Here is a 12,936-nt window from a genome sequence, read left to right as displayed (position 1 = left end):
TTTCTTGAAATGTATGAAATTTGAAATATGAAGGTTGAAAATAGATTATGAATATTTTGATTTCATAAATTTACAGATCCTTACATACATGATTTTGTTGCACAGAAAAAAATGAAACTGTTGTAATTGAACTGCAAGTTCACCAAAATAATGGACATGTTATGTACACTGAATTTTGAATGCAAATAATTGCTCTATTAATGAATTTGAATTGATTAATTTTTTAAACTTTCAAAATTGAACTAATGTTTACACCCTGGTCCATAAATTATAAATGAAATCTATTTGAAATTAGTTTTGATGATTAGTAAAGTTTGTTCATGAACTTGAAATGTTTTTTTTTTCATTTATTAATGTGAAATTCTAAAACACATTAGGATACATGTAGAATGGATTGAATTGAGAAGATAATCTTCAGTAGGGACGCAAATTTAAAATGTTACATATTTTCCCCATTTTCGCAAATCACGAATGTTATGGTAAAAAAAAGAATGGTCTACCTAAACCCTTATTAAGTAATATTAATAAAAATGTATTATCGGTATCCCATAGCCGCATAAGACAGTAGCAAAATATTAGAGGGACAATATAGTATATTTTTAAGGGCTAGTAGTAATGAAAAATTAAAACAGATGTGAGATTATTGCCATTCCACAGACCTCTAAATGACCATCTATGAATATTGAAAGTCCACACCATCAACTATGTGAGATATTAACAAAGCTTACATATACATGCACATGTACACAGTACCTTGCATTATATCTTAATTCTATGTTGCGTGGCGATAAAAAATGATAGAGCACTTGCAAATCATGAAAATTATGGGAAAAAAGAATGGTCTACTTAAGCCATAAAAAATATATATGAAAATATATGCACGGTCTCCTTAAGCCTTATGAGAGAGTAACAAAATATTAAGGAGACCATTTTTGCTGTATTTTTTTAAGGACAAGATATATTGAAAAATTAAAACACATGTAAAGTTATTTGAATCTTGAAGACCTCTAAATGACTATTTGCAATAAAAAATATGCACATATAAAAATTTTGTATATTGTCTCCCTAAACTACATTTTAGGGTATGGTCTCCTCAATGCCTAAATCAGATTTATATATATATATATATATATATATATATATATATATAATGAAAAAAATTGTGTTCTTTCTTTGTTTTAGTGCATGTTTTCTCTTTACTAACCATATTCAGCTGTGTCAAGTTTCGAATTATAAGCAAGATACAGAGCTTTGCTCACAGAACTGAGGCAATGCTTTTGATCATTTTGAATAGGAAATTCCAAGTTTAAAAATCTTAAGTTTAATGTAATTAACTCTTTTGAACAAAAAGTTGACTAAAACCAAGTTGAATTGTGAGTTCTGAATATATATTGCTTATAATTCTACAATTGACGCTAAAATTTTGATTAATCACTAGAAATGTCTCACTAAACATTAAATACTTGAACAGAAAAATTAAAAGGATGATATGCTGTAACAACTTTTTGGGGCCCCCTCCTTATACGACTTCTTTAAAATAGTTTAAAACCTTACTATTACGAATATAAATATATTATCGCTATTCTTAAGAAAATAGCGGAAAATCATCTTGATTATTAGCCATTTGTTAACGTTGATTTTGAATAAAGATGAAAACAAGTATTCCTTTTAAAGGAATGATCGGCATGAAATACACTTGGTCAACTCTGTAAATATAATATACGCTACATGTAGTAATATATATATTTTAATGATTTCCGAAATGGCAAGGCATTAAAGAACTTTACACTTAGTAGGCGAATCATACTTCCGACTAATATTCTTACGTATATGGGAAAAAAATCGTGAATTGAATCATTATGTATGTAACCATATAAATTTTGTAAAATGATAAGAGTAACGTTTGTAGTCATCTACGTGTAATTATAGATTTAAATAAGGTTGTCATTGCATAGTAAATAAAATAGTGCAAGGCGCAATGCGTGCGAAAATAGTTAAATTTGCCGGATGCCTCATATGGACACAACTGTGATCGACCGAAGCCGATCACAAAAAAGGGTGGGCCTAAGTAAAATAGAGCGATATGCCTGTCAATACATTGCAGTCTGAGGCTCATTGAGATGGAGGGGGGGGGGGGGGGGGGCTAGACCTTATCAGAAATCTTGACAAGCAAAAAAAACCCATTTTGGGTACGGCTATGTCTAACTTTCCAAAAAAAGTGGGGACCCCCCCCCCCTTTTTACCCAGTTCCGACGCCCATTCATTGATTATTCATGTAAAAGCTCTTTAACATACATGTATCACATGACAACATTTTTCATTCGAGTGAATTCATCGATCAAGTGAGTAAGGTTATAGAACGTCGCACGAGTTCACGCCTGGTAAACAACAATCGTTTATTTATAATGCGGAAGACCAATTAAATTTTTTAATGTTTTTAATTTTAGCGCCTTGAGGTACAATTTTCTTCTTTCACATATAGGAATTTTTTTACTAAAATACAATAACTTATGGCTAGTACAATGTAGTTGAAGATGAATATGTACCTATATGCATATTCTCATATATAATTTAATTGTTTTATAAAGTGAGGGGGCAGAACTGAAATAAAGGGAATTGGAAGTTAACAGTGTACCCCTACCAGAAACTTAATTTTATATCTTGCAAAGGATCTTATTTTTGGTAAAAATGGTATTTCATCAGGGTACAATGTCAAAGATTAAGGGTAGGAAAATAAGTGTAAAATTTGGATACAGTTTATTGTATTGTATTTTTTTTTTGTTTTTCTACCGAGGGGCCATATGGCACAATATCCTTTGAACACCCAATGCATATAAAGCCATTGTTGCTCAGGTGAGCGATGTGGCCCCATCGGCCTCTTGTTTAATCATGCATGAATGATTATGAAATCGCTATTTTGTACTATAAATATTCTATCTATTGCCGTTTTGATGGGAAAGTAGTTGCCTTTATGTGGATGTTTCATTCTCGAAATCTTACAAGTCTTTATTGTATAGACCACACAATACCTTTACGTGTGAAAGGAGTATTGAATATGTACTGGCAGTTTTACAATTACATTCCCGTTTCTGCTGGATAATTTTCCATTTATTTGATTAAACGCGCGGGTCTCTAGATCATCAACGAAGAATAACCCCTCTCTTAAAAATGTAAAGCTAATCAATCTGTGGACTTCTAACAGCGTTTCAGGACAAGCTGAACGAACCGAAAAGTGAAGTGTCGAAATATTTAAATAAAATGAAATGCAAAACATTGATCATCTTAAATGTTGGTCGTGAAATTAAGTGCTGTTTCCAAATTTCGCGGGTCTAGCTTGAGATTATTTATTAATCCAAGGGATACATGTACACAATTGCCATCTGAAAGGATATTTTCTACGACAGGCATCATTGTTAACAAACTTCGAAGCCGATTATCATCAGTCGTTATAGATCATTAAGATATTCTTGAACAAAAACTGAAACGGAAGGACTAATTAATATGATGATAGTGACAATGCAATATCACTATATAAATAAAAAGCATTTGTCCGTGATATTTAATGCATGTTCATTCATTACATGTGAATTACTACAATGTTTTTTCACATTTTGATCTCATTAAACATGATCATATTAACAAATTAACGTACTTTGGGTCTGGTTTGAACATATTTAATTATATAAACACATGCAAATGGTTCGAATACAAGTTCTTAAACTTACGAGGTTCTTACCAGTTATAACAATTTACAACTGTATATTAGTTTAGAATGGAAAGTATATAAAAATGGATATTACTAAAATAGTTAAGTTATTGAACAAGCGTACATGTATTTAAAAACAGTTCTGTTTGAATTTGGTCTAGGCAGTAAGATTAAAATTACAAGAATCTGCCACAATCTCTGATAAATCTTTGAACAGCTAAAAAATATGTTGGTTAAAATTGACACTCAGAGATTCATCTCCCCACAAAAGTAAATGACAATTAAATGGGCTGGGGGGTGGCTGCCATTTTAGACAATATTGATCTCCTTTAAAAGAGGAGCTCCATATAAAGATAATGAAAAATGATAAAATTTTATATCAAAATATATGAAATTTATCTTTATCAAATAGTAGCTGATAGCTTCAGAAATTGCATATAAAATTTTAAAATAAATCTGATGGTTTTATATTATATTATATTTTGACCCCAAGCCTCCTTAATAATGTTAATTTGATTTAAGCTCAAAAGGTTTGAAAACAATTTATTTCGTGCATTGGCATAATTTTTACAACCAAAAAACAAATGATAAGAATCTTCTGGTAATCCACATTGGCAAATAGGGCTTTCAATAATATTTTTCTGAAGAGGTCGAAGTTTAAGATACAATTATGTCTAAGTTTTGTGTGTATGATGTTAAGCCGTCTCTTTTAATTTGGTTTAATTGAATATTGCTTTTGAAGCCTTTGGGTCTTCTTCCACGTAAAAAATAAAGTTCTATGAGAATAAAATTTTGAAAATATGTTCAAGTAAATAATTTCTGATACGAATAACCGGTTAATCGGTCGGAACGTCATGGGACTAACTGATACGCAATTTTGTAACTGATTGCCTTCCCTAATAGATAGATAGATAGATAGATAGATAGATAGATAGATAGATAGATAGATAGATAGATGATAGATAGATAGATAGATAGATAGATAGATAGATAGATAGATAGATAGATAGATAGATAGATAGATAGATAGATAGATAGATAGATAGATAGATAGATAGATAGATAGATAGATAGATTAATTGCAAAATGGCAGAATAAAATTGAAATTTTAAAATAAATTGACGAGAAAAATTATTTTAAAAAAAGGGTGTCATTTATAAACATGTAAAAACATATGTTTGTTTTACAAATTCCATTTTTTTTCTTTTCCATATCAATATATTCTAGATAAAGTTAAACAATTACTTTAAGTATGAATTTTAAATCAATCTTAATTTGCCAAAAATGACCTTCAAAAGAGTTGATATTGATTATAGCAAATTCCAAATACCTGGAATAAAAACTTCAGTACTTCAAAGTGAATATTTAAGACTGATTACGCTCTATCCTCTTCGCTGAAATAAATTCAAGAAAATTGATAATTATCCTTATTGACCTTTAGTGACACAGAGAACTTTTATAACTACACGTGAGAACTGTTATTCAACATCCCGACCTAAGCTGAACCTTATAGATAAGAATCTTATTTAAACTGGAGTAAGTTGAGATTCAATTTAGTTTAATATAATTCATGAACAAAATATGCAGTTTACTGGGGTCTAGCTCTTCTTTTTGGATTTTTTCCTGTAATCTGCTCTGGTAAGACTTTCTTAGTGTGTGTATTAAAACTATTCCTGAATGTGAAAAATAATGATTTAATGATATCCTTTTCATCTATTCGTGGCAATTTTACAATTAGCTTTCCAAAGAGATTATTTAAAATAGATTTTTACTATTCTATTCACTCTCAAAAAAGAACGGGATAATTTCACAGCTCTTTGTCTTTATAGCAAGTGCGTGTAAACAGCATTGCATGGAACATTGTATTGCCCGGTGTGCATTTACGTATTACTATAATAAAAAAATTATTTATAGTGACTCGAACTATTTTAACGGGTAGATAATACACTGTATACAGGGTTATATTCACCCCTTGTAATTTCAGACACTTGCAAATAGTTTCGCCCCTTTTAGAATTCGCCCAGACAGAGTTGTGTTTGAGAATAATTTGAGACATCAAAATTCGTCCAAATTACGACGAGGGCGAAAGGGGCAAAAATAAAACGGGACAAATATTTCCCTTTATACAGTAGTTAACTGCCTATGGTCTTGGTATAAAATATTCATAGAAATCAATTTGAAAAGTTACATGAAGCTGACGCAATCTCAACCCGCACAACTCCTTAGACATTTAAAAACCTGCTATTTTGGAAGACATTGTTTGTTTTACAATTATTATCAATAAATGAAAATACATTCAAGCATGATGAAGATTGTTGTTCAAAAATGTTTTGTCTTATCTTTTAAATTATCTAACTGCATTTTCTTCAATGATATAATGCCCTTATATGAAATTCATCGTTAATTCGATTTTCGCAATCTTTATTAAATCCAGTAAACCTAAACCCAGTTGTATGTTGATTAAGTCAACTTATAACCTTAAGACCCTGCATAAACTTATCATGATCATTTTTTTTATGCAACGTCTTTTTTTAATTCTTTATTTTGTCTGAAACTGTAATTTTTCACGAAAATAACAAAAAAGTTTATTTTTTGGAAATTTTTGTTAGATATATATCTGTTTGTTGGAAGAGCTATCGAGAGGTCCCGATTTATTCAAAAATACATAGCTGTAGCCTCGTATAAAAATGTGTTTGCCACCACATTTATCTTGTTTTAAGTAAGTAGAAAGACTTAGAAATTTTTTTTTATTTGAAAATATATATATATATATATATATATATATATATATATATATATATATATATATATATATATATATATATATATATATATATATATATATATATATATATAAAGTCTTTCTAAGTCTTTCTACTTACTTAAAACAAGATAATTTGTATCAACATTATTAATCATAAAGGGTTGTGTTACATGCAGAAATATCACAAAACATTCAAATCCGCAAAATGACACACTTTGGAATCGTATTATAACAGATATTTAAACGAAGTGTAACTTGTTTACTTGCGACTTATGAACGGAAAATCTGCTTGTTAATTCGAACAGCCAGTTACGCAAGATTCAGTACCTTTTACGGTTGGGCCCCATGGGGATCTTGGAGTCAATGCTCTACAACCTCTGGTTATGGCGTTCAGACAAGACACAGGAATTGTCACTCTTTTTCTGCCTGTCCTGTTGGCGGAGATGAATTAAAAATATGTGTGACGGCAGTACACGGTTTGTCTTGAATAATTAATTCTAAAGTTAAAACAACAAGAGTTTTTTTCGTTACATGTACACTTCACAGTATTCAATGGTTAACTTAACACATACTTAATGTAATTGTCGACGACTTAAATGTTGTGTAACAATTTATAACTCTAGGAGGATGGAGTTCCTGGACCACCTATTCTTGTAGCACGTCTTGTGGTGGCGGACAAGCTCTGAGATTACGATCTTGTACGAACCCTGTGTTTGGGGGATCCCAATGCAGAGGACATCCTATAGAATTCGTATCATGCAATACTCATCCTTGCCATAGTAAATATTATTTGTAATATATACAATGTCTTGTTTTGTTCTGCGTAGTTATCCATGGTGTGTGTGTGCGTGTATATATATATATATATATATATATATATATATATATATATATATATATATATATATATATATATATATATATATATATATATATATATATAATAAAAGAAAAAAAGCAACACTAACTGCAAAACATAAGCGCTTTGTGATTTGGATATATGTGATTTGGATATATATATATATATATATATATATATATATATATATATATATATATATATATATATATATATATATATATATATATATATATATATATGAATTCTTACAGGCAGCTACGCAACAACAAGTAACTTCAAAGGTTGGGCATCATGGACATCTTGGAGTCATTGCTCGTCTACTTCTGGCATTGGTTCTCAAACAAGACTCAGAAATTGCATTTCTTCCCATGCCTGTCCTGTTAGAGGAGATGAAGCAAAACCATGTATAATAGCAGTGCATGGTTTGTATTTAAGAGGCCGTCCTATAGAGTTGTAGTTAAAAAATCTGCAATTAATTATGTTGTTACACCAATGATAACTCACAATGTTACTCCTAGCACATACATAAATAATTGTTGACATCTTAAGCAATTTTTTCAATGTAATACTTTCCTAATCGCATTGTAGGAGGATGGAGTTCGTGGACAACATATTCTTGTACTAAGTCTTGTGGAGGCGGACACGCTTTTAGGCTACGATCTTGAACGAACCCTGTTCCATTGTTTGGAGGATCTGATTGCCAAGGACAGATTTATGAATACTTACCATGTAATACTCACCCTTGTCATGGTAAATATTTGCAATTGTAAGCCCTAAAAATGTAATCAATGTCAAATAATGGACTGTGCGATATGGAAATATATCATTTCAAAGCTTTTATAAAAATTTTATGAGGGATGATAGCAATTCGTTGGACGTTCCGGGCTGAAATATGTCTTTCACAAATCAAAAATGTTTTTCTTACCAGAGATAAATTTTTTCTTGAAGTGTAACTACGATAACAAAGCATAAATTCAATGAAATTATTAAGTTTATTTTGAATTAACGATTTCTAAAAAATATTATCACTCCCTATGATTGTTGTGTAACATATATCATTCCTAAAAACATGTAACTTTTGCCATAAAAAGAAGCTTTTGAATAATCTATGTCAGCTCTCTCTGTATTTTGTTCAACGGAATTTTATTCATTCATTTTTCTATGATAAGTAAGACTACGTGCGGGAATAAATGATCATGGATTAAGATTCACGAGAGATATTGTTTATAAATTGACATCGTAACAAAGCGTTCTTTAAAATTACCATCGCAATTTGTCAAAGTATTTACAATCAGATATAGTTAATTTCTGACTATATTTTTAGTCGATCAAAGCCGCAAATGAAATATCGCATGCCTTGCGTCTTTTGTCCAGTCACGTTCAAATTTACATTTTACAGAACGTTTCTCATTAGATTGATATTAAGCAAAAAAAATACCCTGATATTTATGAAATATAAGAAATACGTCTATAATCGTGCTTTTATCTCAAGAACAACTTGTGATGTTCATGTTGACGTTAAACTTTGTCAGAAGAAATATAAAAAGTACAAATGCAATACATTAGACACTTTGCCGTTGCAAGGCACTAAAACCTTTTATTTTGTTAAAAAAAATATTTTCGTTAGGTCCTACGGCGTCGACGACTCTACCAACTACAACCACAGTAACACCAAGTACAACTACAATACCACCAACTACAACCACAGTAACACCAAGTACAACTACAACACCACCAACTACTACCAATCCAACCACCAAACAATCACCAACAACAAGTACTGCACCACCAACTACCACTACTGCACCACCAACTACCACTACTGCACCACCAACTACCACTACTACACCACCTACTACCACTACGTCACCAACAACTACCACTACCACACCAACAACTACTATCACGACACAACCAACAACCACTAAACCACAATTAACAACAACAAAGTCGACACCAACTACAACGAAAACAAGATTTTTTACAATACGTGCTTTGATGACGTAATGACAATGGATTAACTTTGTTATGATACTGTCTTACCATCAATGTAATCGATATCTTCATTTTGCTTACGTACAGCTGTAATATTACGCTTAGTAATACGTTAGAAAAGGGTTAGGCTTAGCACAAGGTATTAATATGTCTAAGCTACAAATTTTCTCAGAGTCTGTAGTTATAAGTAAGCCTAGGAATACTAATTAATGTTTCATCACTACATTTTTGAATTTTTTTTTACATTTGCTTTGATATTTTTAATCATAATTCCATAAAAATTGTTTTGTTAGGAAAACAGGTTTATTATTTAAAAAAGAGAGAATTCTACTGTACCGTAAATTGCAAGATTCTTTGTTAAAGAAACGGAAGCTTAAATACTTATCCACCATATTCTCAAGTCCTATAAAGTTTAGTTTCATGTTAGAATGTATAAGGTAAAATCAAAATAGAGGTTATATGCAATTTTGACGTTTTTAAAGGGTTAAGATAGAACAAAAAACGTCGTAATGCTTCAAATGCTTCGACGGCTTTTCGCTGAACAAGAATTGATATTTCGTAATGCATACTTCTATAGTCGTTACTGCTTATAAAAAGTTTAAATATTGAATTGAAGTTTTGAAAAGTAAATGTGTTTATATACTTGCGTTTTGAGTTGTTTATATTATTAAATTATTCTATTCTTGTTTTTTTATGTCTAGCGATCTAAATGTTTCATTGAGTTGCAAACTTGAGTTTTTAGACATTTTAGTTTAATCAGATAGTTCAGCAATTCAGTTCAGGCTGAAAGTATAATTCTCTGTTTCCTTTCATTTGGTAATTGCAATAATTGTGTGCAGACTATGTACATTATATAAAAATATATCATTAGACATGCTGTCTTTAGGTTTTGGTTTTAAAAAAGCGTAATCTCGTTTTGCTTGAATAGATTTTCTGGTGTCACTACGACGATCCATATGAGAATTGTCAATTTTTTGAATGAAATTACTCTGAAAAATACGAGAAATTCACAAAATTGACTGTGAATGGCTGGAAATAGTGAAGATCCCATCAAAATTAGTTTTCATTCAGGCGTCTACCTTCAGATTAAATTAGATTAGTACTCCTTGTTTCATGACTGGCAAATGCGCATTTTATATCCAACGTTTACTGCGTTCCAACAACCATACCCTTTTCATACACTGTGAGGAGTCAATATTTCAGAAAATAGGTTATTGCGCAAGTTAGATGATATGAATGTTCGAGGACAATGGTCCTATTCATAAAAATTGTTACATCTTTGAACATAAGATTTCGCGTTAACTGGATTAATAAGGAATTGATGCTAAAAGAAAAACGTTTACCACAATAAACCTTTAGTTTTGTATTAAATGGTGATGATACAAAGCACAACAATTCAAGTATTATTTATTTAATAATTTGATTGCTTTAAAACAGATACACAACAACAACAATATGAGAGGGTATCAAAGTATTCCTGGATTGAGTATTTCTGGACAAATTTTCTCAATATACCTTCTGAAATAGAAAAAAAAATTTCGTTGACATTTGAATGCTTAATAGAATTGATAAATAAAGATTCTGCTTAGAGTAAGACATGCAGATGCTGTATAAATAAGATACATACCCTTCCAATCGGTCTGAATGGTCTATGCGAGGGAAATGGATAAGATGTTACGGGCGCCCCTGGGACTGGGTAAGTGGATACGCCTGGAAGTGGGTAAGTGGGGACTCCTGGATAAATTTGCGGTACAACGGGATAGGTAGGAAGTACACTTCCGGGGAATGGATAAGGTCGTCCAATACCTGGGAAATTTGAACCAGAAACGGAGGCTTGGGCACCAGTAGAGGCAGCAGAGGATGCGGAGGCTGATCCGTCGTCACTAGAAGCCGCGGCTCCGGCTGCAGCACTCCCTGGAAATCCAAAGGATGGGACGCCTGGGAATCCCTGGAACCCTTGTACTCCCTGGAAACCACCTTGGAATCCTTGGAGACCGCCTTGAAATCCTTGAAGGCCACCTTGGAATCCTTGGAGACCACCTTGGAATCCTTGGAAACCACCTTGGAATCCTTGGAGACCTGGGAAACCGACGTTGTTACCGAAACCAGGAGCACCTGATGCAGCGGCTGAGGAGGAAGCAGCTCCACCAAAAGGTCCACCGGCAGCAGCGGCACTTGATGAGGCAGCAGCCCCGGGCCCGGCGGAATTCAATCCAAAATTATTCAAGCCAAAGTTGCCATCGTCAAAGCTATTGAAACCATTGAAACCATTGTTTCCAAAACCAACGGGTCCTGCAAAGTTTAAACCTGGTGCTCCACTAGCTGCTGCTGATGATGCAGCAGAGCCTCCAAAGCGCCCACTGGAAGCAGCGGCACTTGAAGCAGCAGCGCCACCTGGACCGGCAGCAATGGGTCCTAGACCTCCTAAAGATCCACCGAGCAATTGATGTTCAAGTCCACCCAATACTTGCTGTCCGCCAATTCCTCCAGAGGAAAAGAAGGTACTGGATGCACCCCCTGGGCCGTACTGGTTTACACCAACGGCACATCCATAGCCATTGCAGCCACCATATTTTTCAGTATCGGCAAATACACTGGCCACGGAACACAGAAGGATGATTTGTTTGATCATGACTACAAGTAGAGAAAAAAGATGGGTTTTTTAAACATGTTTGTCTAATGTTGCATTATTATTTTCTTGTTTAGACGATATTAAAAAAAATTTTTGTGATTATATTTCCCAGGTTAGATTTTTTGAAAATGCTAACAATTCTTTTAAAGCATAATTAGGACACTGTTTTAGCGATACATTCAAAGGAGAGGGTTGTTTAAAACAGAGGTATTTTTTATCATACTTTTTAACATAAAATTAGCCAGTGTTGTAGGATAAACCTAGTGACAAAATCAGATGATCCCTTATGTACAATCGAAAGTACCTGTATTCATTTCAAATGATTTGAAATGGTTTTAATTTAAAAAGGTATATATTCATGCAAATATCTGAAGTAGAAACATTTTGTATAGGTAAACAAACTCAATTATTTTTTTAAAAAGGAGAGGGGCAAGTTGGTTTTTATTTACGGAGAAAAGTATAATTGCTCGGTGGTCGGCTTCATCAATGTACAAACGATTAGATGTAGATCTTTCTTACCTGTTGTGTGTGGATCTGGAGGCGCTTAAACTACAAGTCCTACTATTTTGTTTCACCTTTTCCCTTTTATATATTTTCAAAAACAACGTCATCATTATCTAGCATAAAAATAAACTTATCTTTATCATTAAAACAGAGGTATGTGATTGCATACAAATTAAAGACAAACTGGTCATGCATTTTTTAATCATGATCATTTTACAAATAAAAGTGATTACGTTTCTGTTTTAATCGCGTATAATCTATTTTTAATATGGTTATTTATGTGAAATTCAAGTCTTAATGGACTCTGTTCCTCCTCAACCACATAATTATAATTACACTTCCTTCTACTAATCATATACAGACCGAATATTCTTGGTAATTTTATAAGTGAGTTGATATTTATTGGTTGTGAAGAGTATATTTTTAGTTCTATAGGAAGAAACGGTGGATTTTCGGCTTACAGAATGTTTTAT

General features: G+C 32.2%; 1 protein-coding gene across 1 annotated transcript; it reads right to left on the bottom strand.

Moving 5' to 3' along the window:
- Positions 1-10,720: 10,720 nt before the first annotated feature.
- Positions 10,721-12,564, bottom strand: LOC105324963 (uncharacterized). The gene is made up of 3 exons (XM_011424246.4): positions 12,479-12,564; positions 10,955-11,961; positions 10,721-10,845 (listed from the first exon to the last, which is right to left on the bottom strand). The coding sequence occupies exons 2-3, from the start codon at positions 11,957-11,959 to the stop codon at positions 10,834-10,836; spliced, it is 1,017 nt and encodes a 338-aa protein (XP_011422548.3). The 5' UTR covers positions 11,960-11,961; positions 12,479-12,564; the 3' UTR covers positions 10,721-10,833.
- Between the last annotated feature and the right edge of the window lie 372 nt (positions 12,565-12,936).

Source organism: Magallana gigas, chromosome 6 (genome assembly GCF_963853765.1).
Source record: "Magallana gigas chromosome 6, xbMagGiga1.1, whole genome shotgun sequence".
Lineage (NCBI taxonomy): Eukaryota > Metazoa > Mollusca > Bivalvia > Ostreida > Ostreidae > Magallana > Magallana gigas.
Note: the sequence above shows the minus strand (reverse complement) of the source record. Positions and strands in the feature narration are given on the sequence as shown.

Excerpts from the sequence above, each read along its gene's own strand:
- LOC105324963 (XM_011424246.4), bottom strand. The coding sequence starts at position 11,959 with ATGATCAAACAAATCATCCTTCTGTGTTCCGTGGCCAGTGTATTTGCC.